This window comes from Gorilla gorilla, chromosome 1, assembly GCF_029281585.2.
Source record: "Gorilla gorilla gorilla isolate KB3781 chromosome 1, NHGRI_mGorGor1-v2.1_pri, whole genome shotgun sequence".
In the NCBI taxonomy this organism is placed as follows: domain Eukaryota; kingdom Metazoa; phylum Chordata; class Mammalia; order Primates; family Hominidae; genus Gorilla; species Gorilla gorilla.
In genome coordinates, this window is record NC_073224.2 from 175,132,450 (window position 1) to 175,154,269 (window position 21,820).

The 21,820-nt window shown below is 45.8% G+C and overlaps 2 protein-coding genes across 15 annotated transcripts in view; one reads left to right on the plus strand and one right to left on the minus strand.

The window, feature by feature from the left end:
• JAK1 (Janus kinase 1) overlaps positions 1 to 18,736 on the plus strand; it is a 232,544-nt gene extending 213,808 nt beyond the window's left edge. For all 12 annotated transcript variants that reach the window (XM_063698003.1, XM_055349995.1, XM_055350020.1 and 9 more), the window contains 14 exons: positions 1,395 to 1,501; positions 4,599 to 4,742; positions 5,538 to 5,625; positions 6,631 to 6,758; positions 7,384 to 7,519; positions 8,058 to 8,209; positions 10,673 to 10,823; positions 10,935 to 11,029; positions 12,477 to 12,669; positions 13,376 to 13,500; positions 13,861 to 14,033; positions 15,747 to 15,864; positions 16,456 to 16,566; positions 17,306 to 18,736. In XM_063698003.1, the coding sequence (XP_063554073.1) occupies positions 1,395 to 1,501; positions 4,599 to 4,742; positions 5,538 to 5,625; positions 6,631 to 6,758; positions 7,384 to 7,519; positions 8,058 to 8,209; positions 10,673 to 10,823; positions 10,935 to 11,029; positions 12,477 to 12,669; positions 13,376 to 13,500; positions 13,861 to 14,033; positions 15,747 to 15,864; positions 16,456 to 16,566; positions 17,306 to 17,401 (1,817 nt within the window). In that variant the 3' untranslated portion in view covers positions 17,402 to 18,736. The remainder of the gene's footprint in view (positions 1 to 1,394; positions 1,502 to 4,598; positions 4,743 to 5,537; positions 5,626 to 6,630; positions 6,759 to 7,383; positions 7,520 to 8,057; positions 8,210 to 10,672; positions 10,824 to 10,934; positions 11,030 to 12,476; positions 12,670 to 13,375; positions 13,501 to 13,860; positions 14,034 to 15,746; positions 15,865 to 16,455; positions 16,567 to 17,305) is intronic.
• Positions 18,040 to 21,820, minus strand: part of RAVER2 (ribonucleoprotein, PTB binding 2) — an 88,530-nt gene continuing 84,749 nt past the window's right edge. For 2 of the 3 annotated variants that reach the window (XM_031008290.3, XM_031008294.3), the window contains exon 12: positions 18,040 to 21,088. In XM_031008290.3, coding sequence (XP_030864150.1) covers positions 20,942 to 21,088 — 147 coding nt within the window. In that variant the 3' untranslated portion in view covers positions 18,040 to 20,941. The remainder of the gene's footprint in view (positions 21,089 to 21,820) is intronic. The other variant, XR_008668222.2, reaches the window with a different exon arrangement.

Below are 21,820 nucleotides of genomic sequence, written 5' to 3' on the forward strand. Positions count from 1 at the left end.
CCTGGCCTTGGGCCAATTACTTAATCTCAGAATCTCTGTTTTCTCATCTATAAAATGGGGATAAGAATATTGTGTCTTCCATAGGATTGTCATAAGGACAAAGGAGTTAATGTGTATAATGCTCATAGAACAGCGGCTGGCACGGAGAAAACAGTCGGAATATGTGAGCTTAAAAAATTAGAAAGGAAAAGAATGCCCTGTCCTGAGGGATAGCAGGGATTGGAGACGTGGCCCTGTGCAGGGACCCGGCGCTCAGCAGCCATTGCCTCCCAGCGGTGTGTGTGGTGGCCTCCATGGGTTGTGCCTGGCTGTTCTTACAGATGTTCTTTTAGGAACTTCCTTCTGTTACAGTCCAGGAATCAGGACTGGAATGGCTACATTTTCTCCCCTAACTTGTTATTGTCTTCTAGTGCAGGAAAGAGGAAGTGAAGGGAAATGCATGTTCGTTGTCATTTTGCTAATATTCCTGCTTCAGTTAATAAAATTGATGAAAACATACAAGTCTTCAGAGATTCCCAGAATACTTTCCCTGCTAGTCAGAATCTGGAAGGTCCTTTCTTGCCTTATGATAACCTCGTTCCTTGCAGTAGCTCCATGGCGGGAAAGGTGATTTCTATGGATTGTAGATTTCCTGGCCTCGAGGATTTTGTATTGTGTTGGGTTTGCTGTTTGAATCAGTAGAATCTGGGGGATAGTCTACTTAAACCTGCATATTGAGGGGGCATTTGGTAAGCGCCTCCTCCATGTCAGGCACTGCTGGTACCACGAGCTTCAGCCAGGGCACTGTTCTGGGTCTCCTGCCCTGATCTTCTGGGTCTCCTGCCCTGATCTTCTGGCTCAAAACCAGCGTTTGTTCATCTCCTCCTCTGGTTCCCATCATGCCCTGGGCCCGGGTACTGCTTCTTCCTTCCATAGCTCTCATCCTTTAGAAAGACGCCAGTCATTCATTCACTCATTAAACAAATAATAATTGAGTGCCTACTATGTACCGGGCTGTGGAGGTGGAGCAGAAAATAAGATAGACAGTCTCTGACTTCTTTCAGTTTCCAGTCTTACATTTTAAATTTTAATTTCGTTAGGGAAACTGTTTCTGACCTTTCTTACCAGAACAGATCTTGCCGTGCCAACCTTGGAGCACCACACACCTGTTCTTTAGAGGAGCTGAACAAATTGTAGCTTTCCATTTAATTGTTTATTTGGGAGTTTTGGCTCTGTCGTTACCCTGTGAGCTCCTGGAGGGTAGGAGCCATATGCCTATTGAATAAGCACTTGTCGAATGACTGAAGCAGCAAGCGCCCGCACACCGGTCCCACGGCCCCGGCTCAGCAGACGTTGGCTGTCTGAGAGCTCGGATCTTGGGTGCTGTGCTCAGACTCCCCCAATCTCTTCCACAGAAATCTCCAACCTGCTGGTGGCTACTAAGAAAGCCCAGGAGTGGCAGCCCGTCTACCCCATGAGCCAGCTGAGTTTCGATCGGATCCTCAAGAAGGATCTGGTGCAGGTGAGTCACGGCTGCAGGGTGTGGGCCAGCTGTGGTCCTGCCTCCCCACGGTGGAGCAGCTTGGGGATCTGGGGGAAGGAAGGCTGTGTTTGGGGAAATCTTAGTAGAAAAAGAACAGGGAGACTTTCCTTTGATGGCAAAAGCCGTACAACGATTGCCTCCATCCTCTTCACCCTTGCTGATGCTCCTCAGACACATGTTTTGAGGTAAGTGTTTTGGTCAGGCTTTGTGGGGTTCCCTAGAACTGCAGGGACCTTCTGTGGTGAGGGAGTGCTGAAGGGGTGGCAGGGCAGGAGGTGGCTCTCCACAGGGGAGCATGGCCATCACCCCTCGCTGCCTGCAGCAGGCTGTGTGACGGAGCACCTCCAGAGTTCAGTCCTGCACTTTCTGATGATGCTTCCAGAAGGAGCAGAGCTCAGGAGGAGAGAACACAGGGAGGGAACAAGAGGACATGCACACTCTGGGCCTGAAGGAGAACTATCTTGAGAAACAGATCCCAGTCTTTGGAGGCCTTTTTGCCCAGAATCTACAGGCTGAGGGGGGAGCCCAGGATCTCCCCAGGGGCTGCCCTGGAGCTGTTGCTGGTGGTGTGAGGCCCAGGGAAAGCCCACTTTCTGTTCTGCCATCGCTCCCCAGCCCTGTTGCATAGAGCCACGCGTTGGGGTATCAGGGAGATGGTGCGGCAGCCTTGGAGAGAAGCAAGCACGGGGCTACTCACCACCTCGGGAGATGGTAGCGCCTTGGAGGTGTTGGAGGGTGAGGCGGAAGCTGCCTGCTGTGAAGGAGCCTGGGGAGAGTGGCACTCGGGGGTTTGTTACTTTACCTTTTTCAGTGAGTCCCCGAGATTGTTGGATGGGGCTTGAGGGAGTGGAAATCCACAGCTAAACTGCCTCACTTCCCTCGTGGTACATTTCTTCACCAAAGGCCCATCATTGTTCTCTATTCCTCTCGTGGTGTGAGAGCTGTGTCCTGAGATTACAGTCACCAGAGCCACAGTTTCATAGCCTCTTTTCTGTGTAGAACTTGACATAGTCCGTGGGGCCTGCCTCTTTTCCCTTGCCTTGAGCCTCCAAGCAGGTAACCACCATCCTCCATGCCTTCCACATCCACTTAGCCAACAGAGATCAAGCATTAAATGTGCGAGGCACGATTGCTGCTTCAGCAGGCTCCTGTCTATTTTGAGGGGGTAATCACATTAGCAAGAGTCAAGTTCCAAAGTAGGGAAGTAGAGCAGGATGTGGACCTAATCTTGAGAGGACAGAGATAGCTTCTTGGGGGAAGCGGTATCAAAGCAGAGTCCCAGACCAGGCACAGCGGCTCACACAGTGGCTCACACCTGTCATCCCAGCACTTTGAGAGGCCAAGGCGGGAGGATCGCTTGAGCCTAGGAGTTCAAGACCAGCCTGGGCAACACAATGAGATCCCATCTCTACTAAAAATACAAATGAAAAAATGAGCTGCGTGTAGTGGTAAGCAGCTGTAGTCCCAGTTACTCAGGAGGCTGAGTTGGAAGGATTGCATAAGGCCAGGAGTTTGAGGTTGCAGTGAGCTATGATTGCGCTGCTGCACTCCAGCCGGGTGTTAGAGCGAGACCCTGTCTGGGGAAAAAAAAAAAATCAGGGTCTCCTCCTGGAGGATGAGCTCAAGTAGCTAGGCAAGGTGGAGGGAACAGCATCAGAGGAGGACGAAGCGGGCCATATGGGCCTTTGTGGGTCCCTGCAGAATCCTGACAGCATGGTGTCATGACTTGGCCATGGGAAGAGCAATTATTCTGAAAGCATATGGCTTTTACGGGATGTTCTGGGAATACAGCTTCCCATAACCTTGATGGATCACTTCATGACAGATGCAGCTTTAATGAATAGCCAAAGACCTTGCCAGGATACAGCAGACAGGGCGGATGCATCGCCATTCGGCTCTGACAGATGACAAATGGTGGCATTTGTGCAAATTAATATACCTGATTAACAATGGTGTATGTTCCTATGGGGGATACATAATGGATACATAATGGATACATAATGGATACATAATGGATCTTCAGTTTACAAGTTTTGTGGTGCTAATGTCAACAACTTGACATTGCCTAAGTTTTGTGAATCCCATTTCGATTTTCAAATATTAAGAATTTTAAAATCAGAATTATTGCAACTTGAACTGGAAGGGTCCTCAGAAATAGATCATGGTATGGCTAGGGCTTTGCACGGATCATCTCATTCAGTCCTCCTGCCACTCATCTGGGGGTATTGTTCCTTTTCACATGTCAGGAAATCCAGGACACATCACCCCAGTCTCCACCTTCATCTTCACATTGCCATCTCCTCTGTGAGGTTGCCAGGGCAAATGCAGGTGTACTCACTAATTTTAAATCCTAGCGTGCATGCACACAGATGAGCACATACACTGGATAAATGGATGGGAAACAGATGGTTCCAGTGTGAGAAACTGTGCCTACCTGTGCCAGAGGGCTTCAGATAACATATGGTCCACCAGATGGGTTTCTACACACCACCCCCGTGTGCCTGAGTCTGTACCAGGAGCCTCCATCCCTGTTTCCTGGTTTGATTCTTACCACAGCCCTATGAGGTCAGTACCATTATTACCTCCATTTGCAGAAAGTGGGCAGAGATTGCCCCCGTATCACATGGCCAGCGGGTAGTAGAGCTGGGACAAATCCCAGCTCTTCACAGGGTAGCACAGCCTGTGAGTAGAGGAGCTGCCTGGGGGCTCCTCTCTTGAGTCTTCTCTGGAGGCCTGGGGTGGGACCCATGTGGCTGGCTGTTGATGGCCCTGTTTGCAGTGTCCTGACATGTTAGGACTGTGTTTTGGCCAAAGGCTGTTCCTAGGGGTAGAAAGCAAGGAGCCGTTTAGGGAGTAGGAGGACTGTCTCCTGGGGCCCAGCAAATGTCACCACTGTGTTTGGCCAAATAGCTTGTTGTTTTCTCTGGAGGCCTGGGGACCATGAGCTGGGGCAGGGAGCCCTCTTGCCTTTGCCCCATCCCATTGATAGTCCATGTTCCCATTGAGGACCCATTCCCAGACGGTCCATCACTTCAGGGCACAGAGAGGTCACCCAGCCTTCTGCTTCTTCCCTCAGGGCGAGCACCTTGGGAGAGGCACGAGAACACACATCTATTCTGGGACCCTGATGGATTACAAGGATGACGAAGGAACTTCTGAAGAGAAGAAGATAAAAGTGATCCTCAAAGTCTTAGACCCCAGCCACAGGGATATTTCCCTGGCAAGTGTCTTCCTCTGAACTCCTCCCCTCCCCTCTCCCGTTTCTGGAGCCAGTGGAACACAGTGGGTTGAGAAGAACCCTTGCCCTTCTTGTGGCCCAGTGGTTTTCAAACTTGCCTTTTACTCAGAATTTTTTTCTCCACATATGATCTTAGTGGACCCTGCATGTAGAGTAAGTGAGGTGGGTTGAACAGCTCCTCACACTCAGCTTGTGCCCTCCCTTCCACCCCCAACCCCCACCTTTCCTAAGGACAGGTCCAGGTGGCCATGCTGTGGAGCCCTAGGACTCTGGCCAAATGGTTCAAAGTTCCTGATACAGTCCATGGCTCTCACCACACAGTCTGGAAAACGAAAGCCCAGAGGAGTAAAAGGACTCACCCAGGATTCTACAGACTATTAGAGTGACACAGTCAAATCTTGAGCGGAGATCGGCTGCCTTCATTTCCCCTTTGTTCCAGCATAGTGCTAAATATGGGTATTTCCCAGAGCTGAAAGGAAGAGAGAGAGGTGGGCATGAGTATCCAGTGGGAAAATTCTTAGCCAGCTTCTCCCACCAGCCCTGCTCTGCATCCTGTTAGGTTTTCTAAATAAACCTCACATCCCTGCCAGGTTGGCCCAGAGAACAAGGCTTGGCAGTGCCTCTGGACAGCCAAGGCCAGAGGATTGATGTTCAGGGCCTGGGGTGGCGACAGTGGTGAGCTTTCCTGGGTCCACTGGCTTTCCCCTCAACAGAGCCCCTGGGGAGCAGCCCCCTGGAGGCTGGCCTGAGACATTCCTATGTCCTGCTCGCCCACAGGCCTTCTTCGAGGCAGCCAGCATGATGAGACAGGTCTCCCACAAACACATCGTGTACCTCTATGGCGTCTGTGTCCGCGACGTGGAGAGTAAGTGTGTTCTCTTTCAAAGGGGTGGGTGGCCTAGCTGGGGAGCTTGGGTGCTGTGGAGATGGTGGGGGCTCTTCCCACCCTCACATTGCCCAGGCTTCTTGCCTTTCTTTTTGCAGTTGAGGAGATTGAGGGACTGAGCAGGTCATTTGCTTAAGTTAATAGTGGAGGTGGAACTAAAACCGATTGCTTTTCATTCATTTGTGTAATGTTCTCTTGTCAACGCTGGCAAGAACCCTACACTGTGCTAGACCTGGGAGGCTGAGGTGAGTGAAATGAGGTCAAGGCCACAAGAGTCAGGCCCAAGGAGCTCTGGGCAGGTGAGCGAGGTGAGCGCACCCCACAAGCAGCAAGACGCTGGCCCCTCGAATGGACTGGCTTTCATTTTAACCACAGGCAGGCTTGGCCCTTTCTTGGTTGTCAAGCCACTGAGCCGGTGGGCCCTTGGGCTGCTGCTGCACACTGAGATGGAGGGGTGGCCTTGGCCTCTGAGTTCCTGACATGTAAGTTTGGAAGAAGAGCGATTTTTTTTTTTAACCCCAAGTGACTTCCCTGTGGAATCCAACAATGTGAGCTGTTCTGTGTACTCACACAGGAGTCCTGTTGAGAGGGAAGTTTTGCCGTGTGAGCGGCCTGACCTCTGCGTCACGGTGTGTTGTAGAATAGCAGCAGTGGCGGCGGTTGTTCCCAGAGCCCTTGTTCTCTGTGTCAGGCCCTCCGCCAAGGCTTTCCAGGCCTTGTGACATTTAGCCGCCATCTGTTATTACAGATGAGGGAATTGAGGCTCAGAGAAGTGTCACTTGCTGAGTGCCACCGTTTAGAAGAAGAGCTTGGGGTTGAACTTGGCCTTTCCAGCTCTGAAGCCCCTGCACCATTGCACCTCCCAAGGATATCTGTGTACTCTGAGGCCGAGTAGTGTCCACTGAAGTGGACTGTCGTAAGGGGATGAAGGAGAGGACCGTGCCACAGACCAGGTTCCAGACATGGCTATTTTTATGCCTACAGATATCATGGTGGAAGAGTTTGTGGAAGGGGGTCCTCTGGATCTCTTCATGCACCGGAAAAGCGATGTCCTTACCACACCATGGAAATTCAAAGTTGCCAAACAGCTGGCCAGTGCCCTGAGCTACTTGGTGAGAACGTCCTGATGTCCATAATGGTCCCACCAGAAACCAGAGTGTCCTGGGAGGGGTGGCAGGAAGGAGGTGCTAGCCAAGCAGCTAGAGGGGTCTGTCCTTGGGTTCCATGGGGCCAGGGCTCTGTGGTTGAACAAAGGTGTGCCTGGTGCTTACTGAAGATGGTCGTTTGGGGCCGTTCCCTGTGCTCACATGAGTTCTGTTTAGTGGGAAATGTTAGCACGTCAGAGGACCGACCTGCATACTGCAGCGTATGGATGGCAAGGCTGAAAGCATTGCAGTGCGTGTTGAGTGAATGAGTGAACTGCCAGCATCTGTAGTAGCTGACGTGTTGAGTGCTCACCATGGGTCAGCTGTTGAGGCGTTTCACAGATTCTAATCACTGTCATGCTCACGAAGCCCAGTGAGATACGCGCCACTATTTAGCCGCATTCAGTGACGAGGGAGCTGGAGCCAAGGGGCACCTGTGACGTGCCTAAGTCACACAGATGATTGGCAGCAGGGCCAGGCTGTCCGGATCTGGCTGTAGCTGGGGGTAGGAAGAGATGACCTGAGGGACCAGGGTTGGAAATAGAGTGCGGGAAGGAGCAGCTTGGCTAAACTTGACCTTTTTACTCTGCAGGAGGATAAAGACCTGGTCCATGGAAATGTGTGTACTAAAAACCTCCTCCTGGCCCGTGAGGGCATCGACAGTGAGTGTGGCCCGTTCATCAAGCTCAGTGACCCCGGCATCCCCATTACGGTGCTGTCTAGGCAAGGTGTGTCTCCCCTCTCTTCCCTCTGGCCCCACCCCGAGTCAGGGGCAAGTCAGCAGAGAGAAGGGCTAGGCTGGGGTTGGTCTCCTTTTAGAGAGTCATTTTTTTTTTTGTATTTAGTAGAGACGGGGTTTCACCATGTTGGCCAGGATGGTCTTGATCTCCTGCCTTCTCTTAAGTCCTTGAACGAGCCCCCGTTCGTCCTCCTGCCCTGGGTGATGGCCCCCACCCTGGGATGTTTTGCTGATCCTAAGGCCAGGGCTTCAGAAGCCTGGCTTCACACGACCCTCCTGGGGAGCTTGGAGGCAGGGACCCATCTGCTGGCTGTGACCCAGACTGATGTATCAGAAGTGCTGGCGGAGGCTTGGAGGGCTGCACGCCTGCAGGCCCCCCGCACAGGGCCTATGTGGCCATGGGCCATGTTTGGGCACACTGCTTGAAGTAGTTCCTTCATTGGCTCACTGTTGTGGCTGCAGTGACAGTAATTGAATCCCTAGGAGATCCCAGAAACTGCTCCGTCAGTGTGTCTGTTGTCTTCCAGAATGCATTGAACGAATCCCATGGATTGCTCCCGAGTGTATTGAGGACTCCAAGAACCTGAGTGTGGCTGCTGACAAGTGGAGCTTTGGAACCACGCTCTGGGAAATCTGCTACAATGGCGAGATCCCCTTGAAAGACAAGACGCTGATTGAGGTGAGCAGGTGTTTCCCGGGGCGTGAGGCAAATGAGGGCTTTCAGGCGCTCGTGGGCTTCCCAGGAGTTGTCGGAAGCCTGGCACTGTGGGAAGAGACGGGCATGGGTTTGAATCTCTTCACGGGCCTACTGGGTGTGTGACCTCACAAATGTAACTGAACTTCCGTGAGCCTCAGTTTCATCATCTATAAAATGGGGATAATCAGTAACTACTTGTAGGGTTGTTGTGAAGATTAAATAATGCATATAGAGTGACAGGCATACAGTACAAGCTCGATAGATGTTATAGTATTATTTATCTGAGATTTTAAGTGCCTGTTATTCAGCAAAATTACCACACAAATATGTATGGAGTTCCTATTGTGTATCAGGCATCAAGCTTGGGAGAAGCTGGAGGTTCACTATGAAATAAGATACAGGCCTTGCCTTCCCTTGAGGGCCTTAGGGTATGGTAGGGAGTTAGGCTAAAATAACAACGGTAAGAATTCCAGAAAGAATACCTGAAAGTGTCACCCTAAGAGCCCTGCAAATTAGGTAGGATGGTGTCATTACCCTCATTTGACAGATCAGGTAACTGAGACTCAGGTAGCCCCACTCACCTGGGTTCCTCAGCTAGAATGCAAAACAGGCGAGGCGTGGACCTCCTCCAAATCTACCTGTGGAAAAAGTGGAGACTCTAACTCCAAAGGGGTAAAGTAGTAAAAATCACAATGAAAGACCATTGTCCCTTCATCTCAGTGACTGTAATTGGAATGTGCTCCTGTTGTTTAGAGGGGGCAGGCATCAGTTTCGGCTGTGAGAGCCTGGTTTCAGTGCTATGTCGGGAGCCTGGGTAGTTTGGTGTGCCTGGCCTTGAGTGTCTGGAGTGGGGAAAGGAATAACAGTGATCAGGTGGGAAAGGCCATTTGGGTTCAGATTTTTAAAGTCCCTGATTCCAGGCTGCAGAGCCTACATTTTATTGGGGGTGGCATGGGACAAGGAAGGATTTGGGTGGAGGAGGGAGGGGCTTGGAGGTTGGCCTTGGGATGTTCTTCTGGATGCAGTAGCTGGGATGGACAGAGGAGAGACCTGGAGGGAGACAGGGTCCCCGAGGCTCTCAGCAATGGGAGCCCTATGTCCGGAAATGGCAGCGGAAGTCCAGAGTGCAGGGTGGGAGATATGGAAGAGGTAGAACCTTTACGACTTGCCAGTTAATGGTGGTGCAGGACTTGGGAAAGGATCTTAAACCCGCAGGGAAACCATCAGATCTACAGATCTGCTATTTGGAATTTTCAGCCTAGGCTTTTGGGAAATTCATACTTATTTTTAACTTCCTTGGATCCTTGGAAATGAAGCAACATATCCTTTGTCATCAGTCAGTATTTATCGAGCACGTGCTGCGTACCCTGGGCTGAACAGCATACAGGGTGGTGTAAGGAAGGACCCGTGTCTTTAATAAAATAGGGGTCTCTCTCCACCTAAGTCCCCTTGGGTTAGATGGCTTTTCTGCAGGCTGCACTGACGCAGGGATGTGTGAGTGACACTCAAGGACAAGAGCAATTCTCAGCTCCTTAATTCCAGTCCTCCCTCCTCCCTGTCCTCTGGGGCCTGCCCACCCCACCCCACCCCAGGGCCCACGGGGACCAGAGAGGAACTTAGTACCCTTGGAGTCCAGCTATGAAGTAGAAACTGGAATGCAGTGGTTTCACTTCATCTTCCAAAAGTAGCATAAGTTCTTGTTTCTAAAATTTAAAGTAATAAACAGTTGAAGAAAATTTTTAAAATGAAACTATTAAAAAAAGAAAATAGCAATCACTGCATTCTTGTCATCCCTGACCCACTGTTAACACTTTGGCATTTTGTCTTCCAGCCTGTTTGTATCTCTCTTTTTTAAACAAAATTGGGGCCATGCTAGATAGAGTTATATAAAATTCTGAGTTTTTTCATTTAATACTGCGAATGCTTTCCTGTGAGATTAAATCATAATTTTTACAAATTTAATGTAAAAGTTAATTATTTTGTTTAATTTACTTGACTGATTTTATATTTGGCATTTAAGTTTTCAAATTTCCAGTGTTCTGTCTAATTCTGCAGGAAACATCCTTGTACATAAATATTTGTTCATATCTGATTTATTTCTGAGTCATTCAGTCATTGAAGTTAATGCATCAGAGGGTTTGAAGAATCTGAAGATTTTTGTACATGTTGCCCAATTGTATTCCAGAAAGGTTGCATGCCTTTACTTGAATGAAGCTTTTTGGGACTGGGCTATAGTGCCCAGTCTCCTTGAATTTGGACTATTCAGTATTAGGACTGTGATTTCCCCTTGCAAGAATAAGGCAGCAGTAACAAACACTTATGAAATCTACCTGTAAGTGGAGATGTTGAGAATCGAATGAGGAATTGGCAATTCCACCTGACCTGGGGCTGAGAAGTTTGTAGGTGGTTCCTTTGGTTTCTTCCATGTGCCCTTCTTGTTTACAGAAAGAGAGATTCTATGAAAGCCGGTGCAGGCCAGTGACACCATCATGTAAGGAGCTGGCTGACCTCATGACCCGCTGCATGAACTATGACCCCAATCAGAGGCCTTTCTTCCGAGCCATCATGAGAGACATTAATAAGCTTGAAGAGCAGAGTAAGACCTGCCATGTGCTGCTTTAACCCAGCTTGGGGAGAAACAGGAGCCTGGGTGGCAATCCCTGGCAATCGCCTGCCTTTCACTCTGTTTTCTTTTCTCTTCTGTTAGATCCAGATATTGTTTCAGAAAAAAAACCAGCAACTGAAGTGGACCCCACACATTTTGAAAAGCGCTTCCTAAAGAGGATCCGTGACTTGGGAGAGGTAAGTTACACCCGTGCTGCTTGCTGCTGATGGCAGAGCCCTCCGCCATCCACAGCGCCACTCTGCACGTACAGCTGCTCTCCATTCTTTTTCATTCTGGGGCCAGGTCCATGAGCGAAAGCACCTTACTGCATTTGGGGGCCACTTTCATCACAAGGGATTGTGTCTTTCTCCATGTGACACACGGCACGGACGGAATGCATGTCCCTGCCTGCATGCACGACTGCGTATGCACACGGGACTCTGGGCAGCTCCCTTGAGAGACTTGAGTTTTCTCTACAGGACAGAAGAGAATGGAAAGAGGGAGAGATGGGGGAGTAGGTATAGATATGGTGGAATAGGAAAATCCTTGCCTCTGACTTTCCTGGGCATATATATCCTGTAAGCTTCTCTCTTTTTCTTTTGCCCCCGAGAGACAGGGTCTCGCTCTGTGTCCCAGGCTGGAGTGAGTGGTGTGATCATAGCTCACTGCAGCCTCAACTTCCCAGGCTCAAGCAATCTTCCTGCCTCAGCCTCCTGAGTAGCTGGAACTACAGGCACACGCCCCCATGCTGGCTAATATTTTTTATTTTTTATTGTAGAAATGGGGTCTTGCTATGTTGACTAGGCTGCTCTCAGACTCCTGGCCTCAAGCAAGGAGGCCTCCCAAAGTGCTGGGATTATAGGCATAAGCCACCATACCCAGCCCTGTAAGGCTCTTTAGAGCAGGGATAGGTTTATTGCACAGAATCCCAAAATAGAGTATCAGCTTTTCTTTGGACCTTAAATGGGAGTTTCCAAACAGTTAATTGTGACTAGAGAAGCTACTGAGATTTGTGTCTTTATACAGATTTTCTGTAGTCTGGTTAATGAAACAGACTTGATACATCTCCAGGATCTGCTGTGTGCCAGCCTCTGTGCCAGGCATTGTCAGAAGCATGGCATCCTTAGTTCCCCCCACCATCCCCGAGGCCAGTTTCTGTATGCAGCGAGTGCATCAGGAGCCAGCTCCGATTTGGGGACTTGGCCACCACTGTCGCTGTCAGGTGGCTTGGCTGGAACCTGATCTCATGTCTTCTAAAGACTCCTCATGCATTTGCTCTTTTCAGCCATGCTGTGGGGCCTGTCCTGTAACGTGAGCCCAGGGCTTTTAGAGAACGGCAGTTGTCCTGCAGGCCCAGAAATAACCTTCATTTCCTGTGGTCATAGAAATTGGGATTGATGAGTTGGTTCATCGTCACCTGCTACTTTGTCTTGGCTCAGTAACTGAGGGGACAGTTTGTGAGGCCAAGAGAGCGAGGGGGCTGTAGTGAGCAAGTACAGTCCAGGTGAGAGGCTTCTGCCTGCAAGGCCAGACAGCGAGAACCCCTGGCCCTCAGGGGAACAGCTGTGAGGAGCAAGACTTCTGTGTGTTCTGTGGCCTACGATGGGGCTTCCCCGATAACAGCACATGCATCTTTCCCTCCAGGGCCACTTTGGGAAGGTTGAGCTCTGCAGGTATGACCCCGAAGGGGACAATACAGGGGAGCAGGTGGCTGTTAAATCTCTGAAGCCTGAGAGTGGAGGTAACCACATAGCTGATCTGAAAAAGGAAATCGAGATCTTAAGGAACCTCTATCATGAGAACATTGTGAAGTACAAAGGAATCTGCACAGAAGACGGTATGTTATGCAAGGCTGGGGTCCAGTTTAAAGATTTGGTGACTGTCTAGGGTCATAAAGGCCAGTGCAAAACAGGCACTCCGTGGCCTTATCTGGGTGTCTGACATGCTAGCTGGTGGTTCCCACACACTCTCAAGGCTTCCAAGTCATATGTACTGTCAAATCCCTCAGCAGCTGCAGGGCTCCTGAGGAGGCCACCCAGGCCCCCTCCATCCAGGGGCTGGTTCCAGCACTGTCTCTCCACGTCACTTGCACTTATGCCTTATGAAACTGATTCCTACTCTACCTCCACCCACTTCCTGTTCTGATCCAATACTAGCCAGGGTATTTCATTTTCTAGTTGTCTAAATCAAAGTGGCAAGTAATATTTACTAATAATTGTATCTTATTTGCAAGCCAGCATCTACTCATGGTAGTGAAATTGACAGCTGATGATAATTTTTGAAAACAGTTATTTGCCTGTGGTTTACAGAGCACTCTGACTGTTATCTCAGTGAGTGCTTATGCCTGTGAGGTAGGTACACCATTGTTACCATCTCCATTCACTGCTGAGGATCTTGAGGCATAAGAGGTCAAGTAACATGCCTGTAATGAAGGGGCGAAGCTGGCGTCACCTCAGGGCCTCTGTCTCATATCCTGTGCCCTTGCCTCTCCCATGGTTCCCTCATTTGGCAGCCTCAGACTGATGGATGTTCTTTCTAAACAGGAGGAAATGGTATTAAGCTCATCATGGAATTTCTGCCTTCGGGAAGCCTTAAGGAATATCTTCCAAAGAATAAGAACAAAATTAACCTCAAACAGCAGCTAAAATATGCCGTTCAGATTTGTAAGGTAAAAAATAAAGACATCATGTTACAGATTAAGACATCAGGCACTCTGTCCTGGGTAATTGGTTTGTAATTTGACTCTAAGTGGGTAAGTTTATGATAATTATACTGTTTGTTTTTCTCTGCATTATTTAGATGAAAAGTTAGCTTCTACTAAGAAAGTAAACAGATTTAAATATGGTTATTTTAATGTGTATTTCTTTGAATCAGTTTGTTCTTAATATTCTTGCATAAAAGTCAGAACCAAAAAAATTGTCAGTGATATGTGAATGAAATGACATTTCTATTTTTTCTGATGAAGTGATAGATAATACAATCTAAAGTGACTTTAGCAATGTGCTTGACTTTTACTTCTCTCTCTCAGGGGATGGACTATTTGGGTTCTCGGCAATACGTTCACCGGGACTTGGCAGCAAGAAATGTCCTTGTTGAGAGTGAACACCAAGTGAAAATTGGAGACTTCGGTTTAACCAAAGCAATTGAAACCGATAAGGAGTATTACACCGTCAAGGATGACCGGGACAGCCCTGTGTTTTGGTAACTGAATCAAACCACTAGGTTTTATCAATGCTTCATAGAGTTTACACTTTTTTAATAGGCCCTTTCTGGCTATATTAATGTGTCTCATTCCTCTGGCCTGACTCAAGGTTAGAGAAGGTTTAGAACATTTGGAATTGATTGATATTTATCTTCAAGAAACACACCTTTCAGCCTGTTTCATTGAAAGCGGCCTATATAAATGACTGAGCTTCATATGACACCGTCTTCCAAGGAATGAAAGAAATCTAACCACCAGCTCAACATTCCTGGCTTCCCAGGAGAGGGCATTCATCTGATGCAGTTCTTAAAACTGTGAGCAGGTGGAGAGAATCTAGTTCCTTTCTTAAACACATTCCTGCAGAGGGAGGCTGTAGGACAGAGTGGGCGTTGCAGATTCAGGGAACTCCTGGACAGAGCAGAGCAAAACCTACGGGAGACCTGGCTGTCTCATGAATCACCAGAGGTCCCCAGGTTAGAAGGCCACACACTGGCTACAACCATGTCTCAGCCGGGAACACTGTCCAGGGGAGAGGCTGCTTACATCTCTACCACACCCTGCCACGTAACCACATAACGACATAACCAATCAGCACTCCCCTAGGTGCATCCTACATGGACACAAACATAGACCTCTCCCACTTATGGAGCCTAAACTTATTCATTCATTCATTTAAGAAAATGCATCAAGGTCCTGCTTTGTGCCAGTACTGGAGATATGGTGAACAAGTAGGCCGAGTTTAGAGTTTAACAGGCTAGGCAGCCAACGGCATGGAGCAGGAAACATACAGAAGGGTTCGGGCTTGGTTTTCTGGAAGTCGTGAGTATTCAGATGAAACCTGAAAGATTCATGCGGGTTTAGACAGACGGTTGCTAGACAGCATGCGTGACTAGGAAGAATGAGTCAAGAGCAGTCGATTTCCCAGGAACTGAACCTCAGTGAGGTCAGATCATGGAATAGGAGGTTTGCAGGAGGAAGCCTGAGTCATGGAGCTGGGACTTCATCTCAGGAACAATGGGATGCTGCTGGAGAGTTTAAGGACGGAGACTTTGTTTTAAAAAGACCACCACTGAATGAAGGGAACAAGATTGGAGCCAGGGAGTCTGGAGCCAGGGAGTCTGGAACCAGGGAGTCTGATTTGGCTGCTTCAACAGCTCAGGCCAGAGCTAGTGACAGCATGAACTAGGACAGTGACTGGGATAGTGATAGTAGGATTTGAGAGAAGTGAGTAGGTTCAAGGAGTATATAAGGAGATTGGGTGCGGTGGAATGCCTTCATTTTTGGCTTGGGCAAGTGGATGTCATTCAGCAAAGTAGCCAATGCTGGAAGAGGATTGGACAGCGATGCCACATTGTGCAGTGAGGCCACTGCTGTCTCATTTAGAGCCTGCAGGCAAATCAGACCTGGGGCTCATCATTACATGGCCACCTCCTCCCATACCCTGAGAGCATGTTCTCAGTGAAATGAAGAGCACAGACTTGTGTTATTTTAGGGCAGATACATGCTACCGAGAGCCTGTAAAGGATACCGTACTATAGGTCAGATGTGCACCATAGCAGCGTATACATGGTACGTGTAAAATATATAATACACAGTCAGATGCTCTATTAAATTATAAGAAAAACCGAAGAGGTGATTTTTCAGTTATCCTGTAATGTCGGATGGAGTGTGCCTCCCAGGAAATGAAGTTTTGTGTTCTGCTTCCTTTCAAGGTATGCTCCAGAATGTTTAATGCAATCTAAATTTTATATTGCCTCTGACGTCTGGTCTTTTGGAGTCACTCTGCATGAGCTGCTGACTTACTGTGATTCAGATTCTAGTCCCATGGCTGTAAGTCCTACTTTTCTCTTCATTTGAATCCAGTACCCATTTAAAATGTGTCCATCCCTCTGCTTGGTTAACTTTTGTTTTTAAATGGAATCCAATCAATGTATTATAATGGAAAGTGTCACTTTCCCATTAACTTGGTTTGCTACTTGACAGTTATTTGTGAATCTCTCAAGTCTCGCTTTCACAACGAGCCCGGAGTTCTATAGGATGACCTTGACTCTCAAGGATCTTATCTGTGTAGAGATGAAGGGCAGTTTTATGGGAAAATGAGCAAGTTAAGTGGGGTAGCATTGGGTAGGGACCAGCCTTGTCTGTGCCTCCTTCATTCCTAAAGCAGATCATTTTCTTGGGAACAGACTCCTTGACCAGCACAAGCACAAGGAGTGGTTGGTAGAGTCTAAGACACTGGTTAGAGACAGATCATTGAAAGCTAATAAGGATTTTGGATTTTTATTTAAAGTTACTAAGGAGAAAAGCCTTTTTATTGCTACTTAAATTTCCAGTTGATTGTAGAAATTTCACCTTAATCTGTTTGGCATTTATGTAAATACTTGCAAAGTTAAACGTTTTGTTTGGTTTTATTTTATATAGTTGTTCCTGAAAATGATAGGCCCAACCCATGGCCAGATGACAGTCACAAGACTTGTGAATACATTAAAAGAAGGAAAACGCCTGCCGTGCCCACCTAACTGTCCAGATGAGGTATCTATGGGCCACGTCACAGTAATAACACTCCATTTCTATTATGTTTTCGCAGCTTGAGTTATCCAGCAATGGGTAGAGGGGAGAGCGAGGAAATGATGCAGTGAAGTCCTTGTAAAATAGTTTTCTGAAGCTGAATTTCACATAAGATAACTGAGAAATCGCCTTTGGGGCTAGATGATAGCCACCAGTTAGGTTCAGAGCAAGGATTCCCTCCAAAAGCCAGCCCCTCTTTATCCACTTGCTTGCCCCAGAGGGACAGGTTTTGGTGTAGCCTTAGTGTGACAAATACATATAATTGCATTTTTTGTGTGTAAGTTTATCCCACTTATTAGCATTTATAATTCAGTTTTCTAAGTGAATTGAGCCTTTAATACTAAACTCTTGAGACTGCGTAAGACACACTGAACAGTGTGAGTCAGAGAGTGAGGCAGCCAGTCTGGAAAGTTCAAGTCTGAACTGAGATTCTGCTTCACCCTCTAACTGGTTTACAGGAATGACCTGGATTTTATTGCAGCCAGTCAACCCTTGAGCTTCTCAAATGTTAAAACATTATTTATGAACTAGAGTTGTATCCCATTTTCTGTGTTTTAAACTATTCAAATACTCTTGTTTTTCTAGTCTTTAAGGAAAAGTCATTGCATTTCCAAAATTATTTTCTTACTTTTGATATTTCTGTTATTTTTTTAAAGTTCCCAAATCTAACATTTTTACTGTTGTTACTTCTTTCTTTTTACAGGTTTATCAACTTATGAGGAAATGCTGGGAATTCCAACCATCCAATCGGACAAGCTTTCAGAACCTTATTGAAGGATTTGAAGCACTTTTAAAATAAGAAGCATGAATAACATTTAAATTCCACAGATTATCAAGTCCTTCTCCTGCAACAAATGCCCAAGTCATTTTTTAAAAATTTCTAATGAAAAAAGTTTGTGTTCTGTACAAAAAGTCACTGAACTCATACTTCAGTACATATACATGTATAAGGCACACTGTAGTGCTTAATATGTGTAAGGACTTCCTCTTTAAATTTGGTACCAGTAACTTAGTGACACATAATGACAACCAAAATATTTGAAAGCACTTAAGCACTCCTCCTTGTGGAAAGAATATACCACCATTTCATCTGGCTAGTTCACCATCACAACTGCATTACCAAAAGGGGATTTTTGAAAACAAGAGGAGTTGACCAAAATAATGTCTGAAGATGATTGCTTTTCCCTGCTGCCAGCTGATCTGAAATGTTTTGCTGGCACATTAATCATAGATAAAGATTGATGGACTTAGCCCTCAAATTGCAGTATCTATACAGTACTAGACCATGCATTCTTAAAATATTAGATACCAGGTAGTATATATTGTTTCTGTACAAAAATGACTGTATTCTCTCACCAGTAGGACTTAAACTTTGTTTCTCCAGTGGCTTAGCTCCTGTTCCTTTGGGTGACCACTAGCACCCATTTTTGAGAAAACTGGTTCTACATGGGGGGATAGCTGTGGAATAGATAATTTGCTGCATGTTAATTCTCAAGAACTAAGCCTGTGCCAGTGCTTTCCTAAGCAGTATACCTTTAATCAGAACTCATTCCCAGAACCTGGATGCTATTACACATGCTTTTAAGAAACGTCAATGTATATCCTTTTATAACTCTACCACTTTGGGGCAAATTCCAGCACTGGTTTTGAATGCTGTATGCAACCAGTCTGAATACCACATACGCTGCACTGTTCTTAGAGTGTTTCCATACTTACCACCGATCTACAAGGGTTGATCCCTGTTATTACCATCATCACCCTATGGTGCAACACTTGAAAGGAAAGACCCGGCTAGAGGCACCATGGACTTCAGGATCCACTAGACAGTTTTCAGTTTGCTTGGAGGTAGCTGGGTAATCAAAAATGTTTAGTCACTGATTCAATGTGAACAATTAAGGTCTTCATGACCAAGAGTCTGAAAATCTTTTTGTTGTTGTTACGCTGTTTAGTATTCGTTTGATATTGTTACTTTTCACCTGTTGAGCCCAAATTCAGGATTGGTTCAGTGGCAGCAATGAAGTTGCCATTTAAATTTGTTCATAGCCTACATCACCAAGGTCTCTGTGTCAAACCTGTGGCCACTCTATATGCACTTTGTTTACTCTTTATACAAATAAATATACTAAAGACTTTACATGCATATGCCTTTTAATATTAAGATTTCATTTTCAAAGCATTTCAAACAATTTGCTTACATAGAAAAATAACAGTATAGTTTTGGGGGGAGGAAGGGGTGGGTTATGGTCCTTACTACTAACAAACACCACTTGATTTGCACTTCACTGTTGTTGTGCCCAGTGATAACGGGGCACAGGCCAGTATGGATGGCATGTCCACTGTGCTGTAGTCCAGACAGACACCTTTGTTTTAGTTCCTTCAACCTCTTCCTGCTTTGACTTTTTGCAGCTCTGTTGCAAAATTCACCATCTTTCCTTTCTTCTGTTGTTTGTTTGTTTGTACTATAGTGGAGGTGTGACTAAGCATTGAAGAGGCTGAATGCAACAGGAAAATGGGAAAGAGAAGTGCAGGGCCTGAAAAACCCATTAGTCATCTGCTATATCACTGAATGATGCCTAATTCTTATCAGTTATTTATAGGTAGTATACTTAGAAATTACCTTAAACTTTCTAGCTGTCAGTCATTTTCCAACAGAAGCTAGTATATGCAATAAATTAGACCAAGTGAAATTCTTTACAAAGCATACAACATATGTACCAATTCTAGACTTCATAATTAAAACAGGATATCCACATCATAGTTAAAAATAACAAGTCCCCAAAGTGACGAGATATTTAATGATCTGATTTCAAAAAGCCCCGGATCGAGATCCCAAATTCCCTATCAATCAATTAATTACAGTCTTTTATAACATAAGCTTAGAAATTTCTAGATGGCAAAAGGTTTCTCATGCATTTAATACCAAGGTCTTCAAGAAATGGTGATGTCAAAAGTCATAGTCCATAAAGATAAAACTTCTTTCACAAGTAAATTGGGTTAAATAACTGATTTTTCACCCTAACACACTATCAAAGAGTGAGAGAGAAAGCAGAGAGTGAGGTATAGGTTATTAGCTCAAAATGGTTATAAATACTGTGACTCCTTAAGACTCCATCAGAAAGTGCAGTATTGACTGCTTTACTATATTGTGGAAATAGGGCATTTAGTGATCAAAATAGGCCCCATTCTAGTCAATAGATCATTACTACTCTATGCTATGAAATGAGCACAGAAACCCATGTTCCTTTCCACTTACAAGTCTGTCTAAAGGCTAAAGGTCTGTCTTTAGGTGAATTGAAAGGAATAGTTGCTATTAGAATTAGTGCTATTAGATCAGGGATCAGCAAACTCTATATAAATGGCCAGATACTTGAAATTTTAGGCCATATGGTCTTTGTAGGCCATACAGTCTCTGTTGAAGCTAATCAGTTCTGCCCTTGTAGCATGAGTGCCACAGACAACACGTAAATGAATGAGCATGGCAACGTCCCAATAAAAGTTTATTTATGGACACTGAAATCTGAATTTCATATAAATTTCATAAGTTTTCTTTTTTCCTCCAAACACTTAAAAATATGTAAACATTAGTCTTAGCTTGCAGGCAGCACAAAAGCGGGTGGTAGACCAAATGTGGACTCAGGGTGTAGTTTGCCAAACCCTTTATTAGATCACCAAAGCTACTTTTCTTAAAATACCTTCTATTTTTCACAGAAGGTATAAATGGTAAACAACATCTTAAAGCATCGGTAGTAGTGGATACCTTGGACATCACTGTCACTCTCTTACCGGGTTTAATTTTGCATGGCTGGTGTGGGTGTAATTGAGTGTGCATGTAGAGCATCTTTATAATATTACCATCAGCACATTTGGTACTTGCACCCTTGTAGTTCTAGGAAAAGTCCTAAAAATCTATAAATGCAATTACTTCTAGGGAAAGTAAATTGAAATGCACATTGGCTTATAAGAAACTCATTCTTCTAAGGCTCAGGAAACAACACTGTTTCCCATTTATTGCTTCAAACTTCTTTTATATATGGTGTCAGAATTATTCCCAGTCCTAAATCAAGGAATATTGGAACATTGTTAGTTTCTCCAATGGATTGTAAGTTAGCACACTGATTAAGATGCATCTGACTCTAGTGGAAAATGTCCTCAATTGATTGATGTCTCTTCTTATTGCTATTTTTTATTTGGCATTTCTGCCTGCTGCACAACACAGTTCCTTCTGGGAAACTATAAACCCGTATTTAAAGGATATGGCTAGTTTGAATGAAGTTAAGGCAGCGATGAACAGCAGAGATACTGCAGAGAACCTTAGGGGGTTATTAGGAGAGAGCTTAACTCAGTATACTCGCTTCTTTTTTAAGTAAGTTTCCATGTAATATGCTCCTGTGCCCTGAGAATGCTGGTCAACACATTCCACTGAACCACCTTCTGGGGCAGAGATGAGATACGATGAGCCTCGCTTTTCATTTCTTAAAGATGACACCTATGAGAAAATAAAATTGCAGCTAGTTTTAAAATCTAAAGTTGGCTTATTCATTAAAGATATTTATAAGAAAAGCATTCCACTTTGAGTTGGTGAATATAGAATAACAGGATAAATACCCAAACTATCAAAAAATACAAACCCCTTTGTTAAATAAGACTTAAATTTCTGTATCAACATCGCCTTTGGAATTTCTGCAAGACACAAACCAGTCTCAGCACCTTCACTCCCAACCCCAACTTTTTGGGAAAAGAAAAAATCAGAGCACTGCATGCAGCTGCTTCTGCTGATCACAGCTAGTTAAACCCACGGACTCAGAATATCAACACCGAATGTCAGTATTCCTCTGAAGGAGGAGTGGCTAAGACATCAAGCTGCATATTGAATTAGATGTTAAGTGTGCCTGGTGACAAGAGGAGTGGTGAGAGAATAAATCAATAGGTGTAGAAACTGACAAATGACATCAAGGAAAACAACATGAAACATTCTAGAGAGCAATGGGAAACTCAGAGCTTTGGTCTCCACAATAATCACCTGGCGAGCATATTAAAATGCAGGTTTTCAGGCACCATCCCAGAGATTCTGACCTGAAAGTGGGCCAAATGTCCTCACAAGCGGTCACAGTGATCAGCACAGTAAATCAGATGGTGTAGCACTGCTCAGCTTAATGCCTCTTAGTTTCAGCTTTTACAAAAATGAGTGCCGCAAGCTTTTATCAATGCAGAATTATGT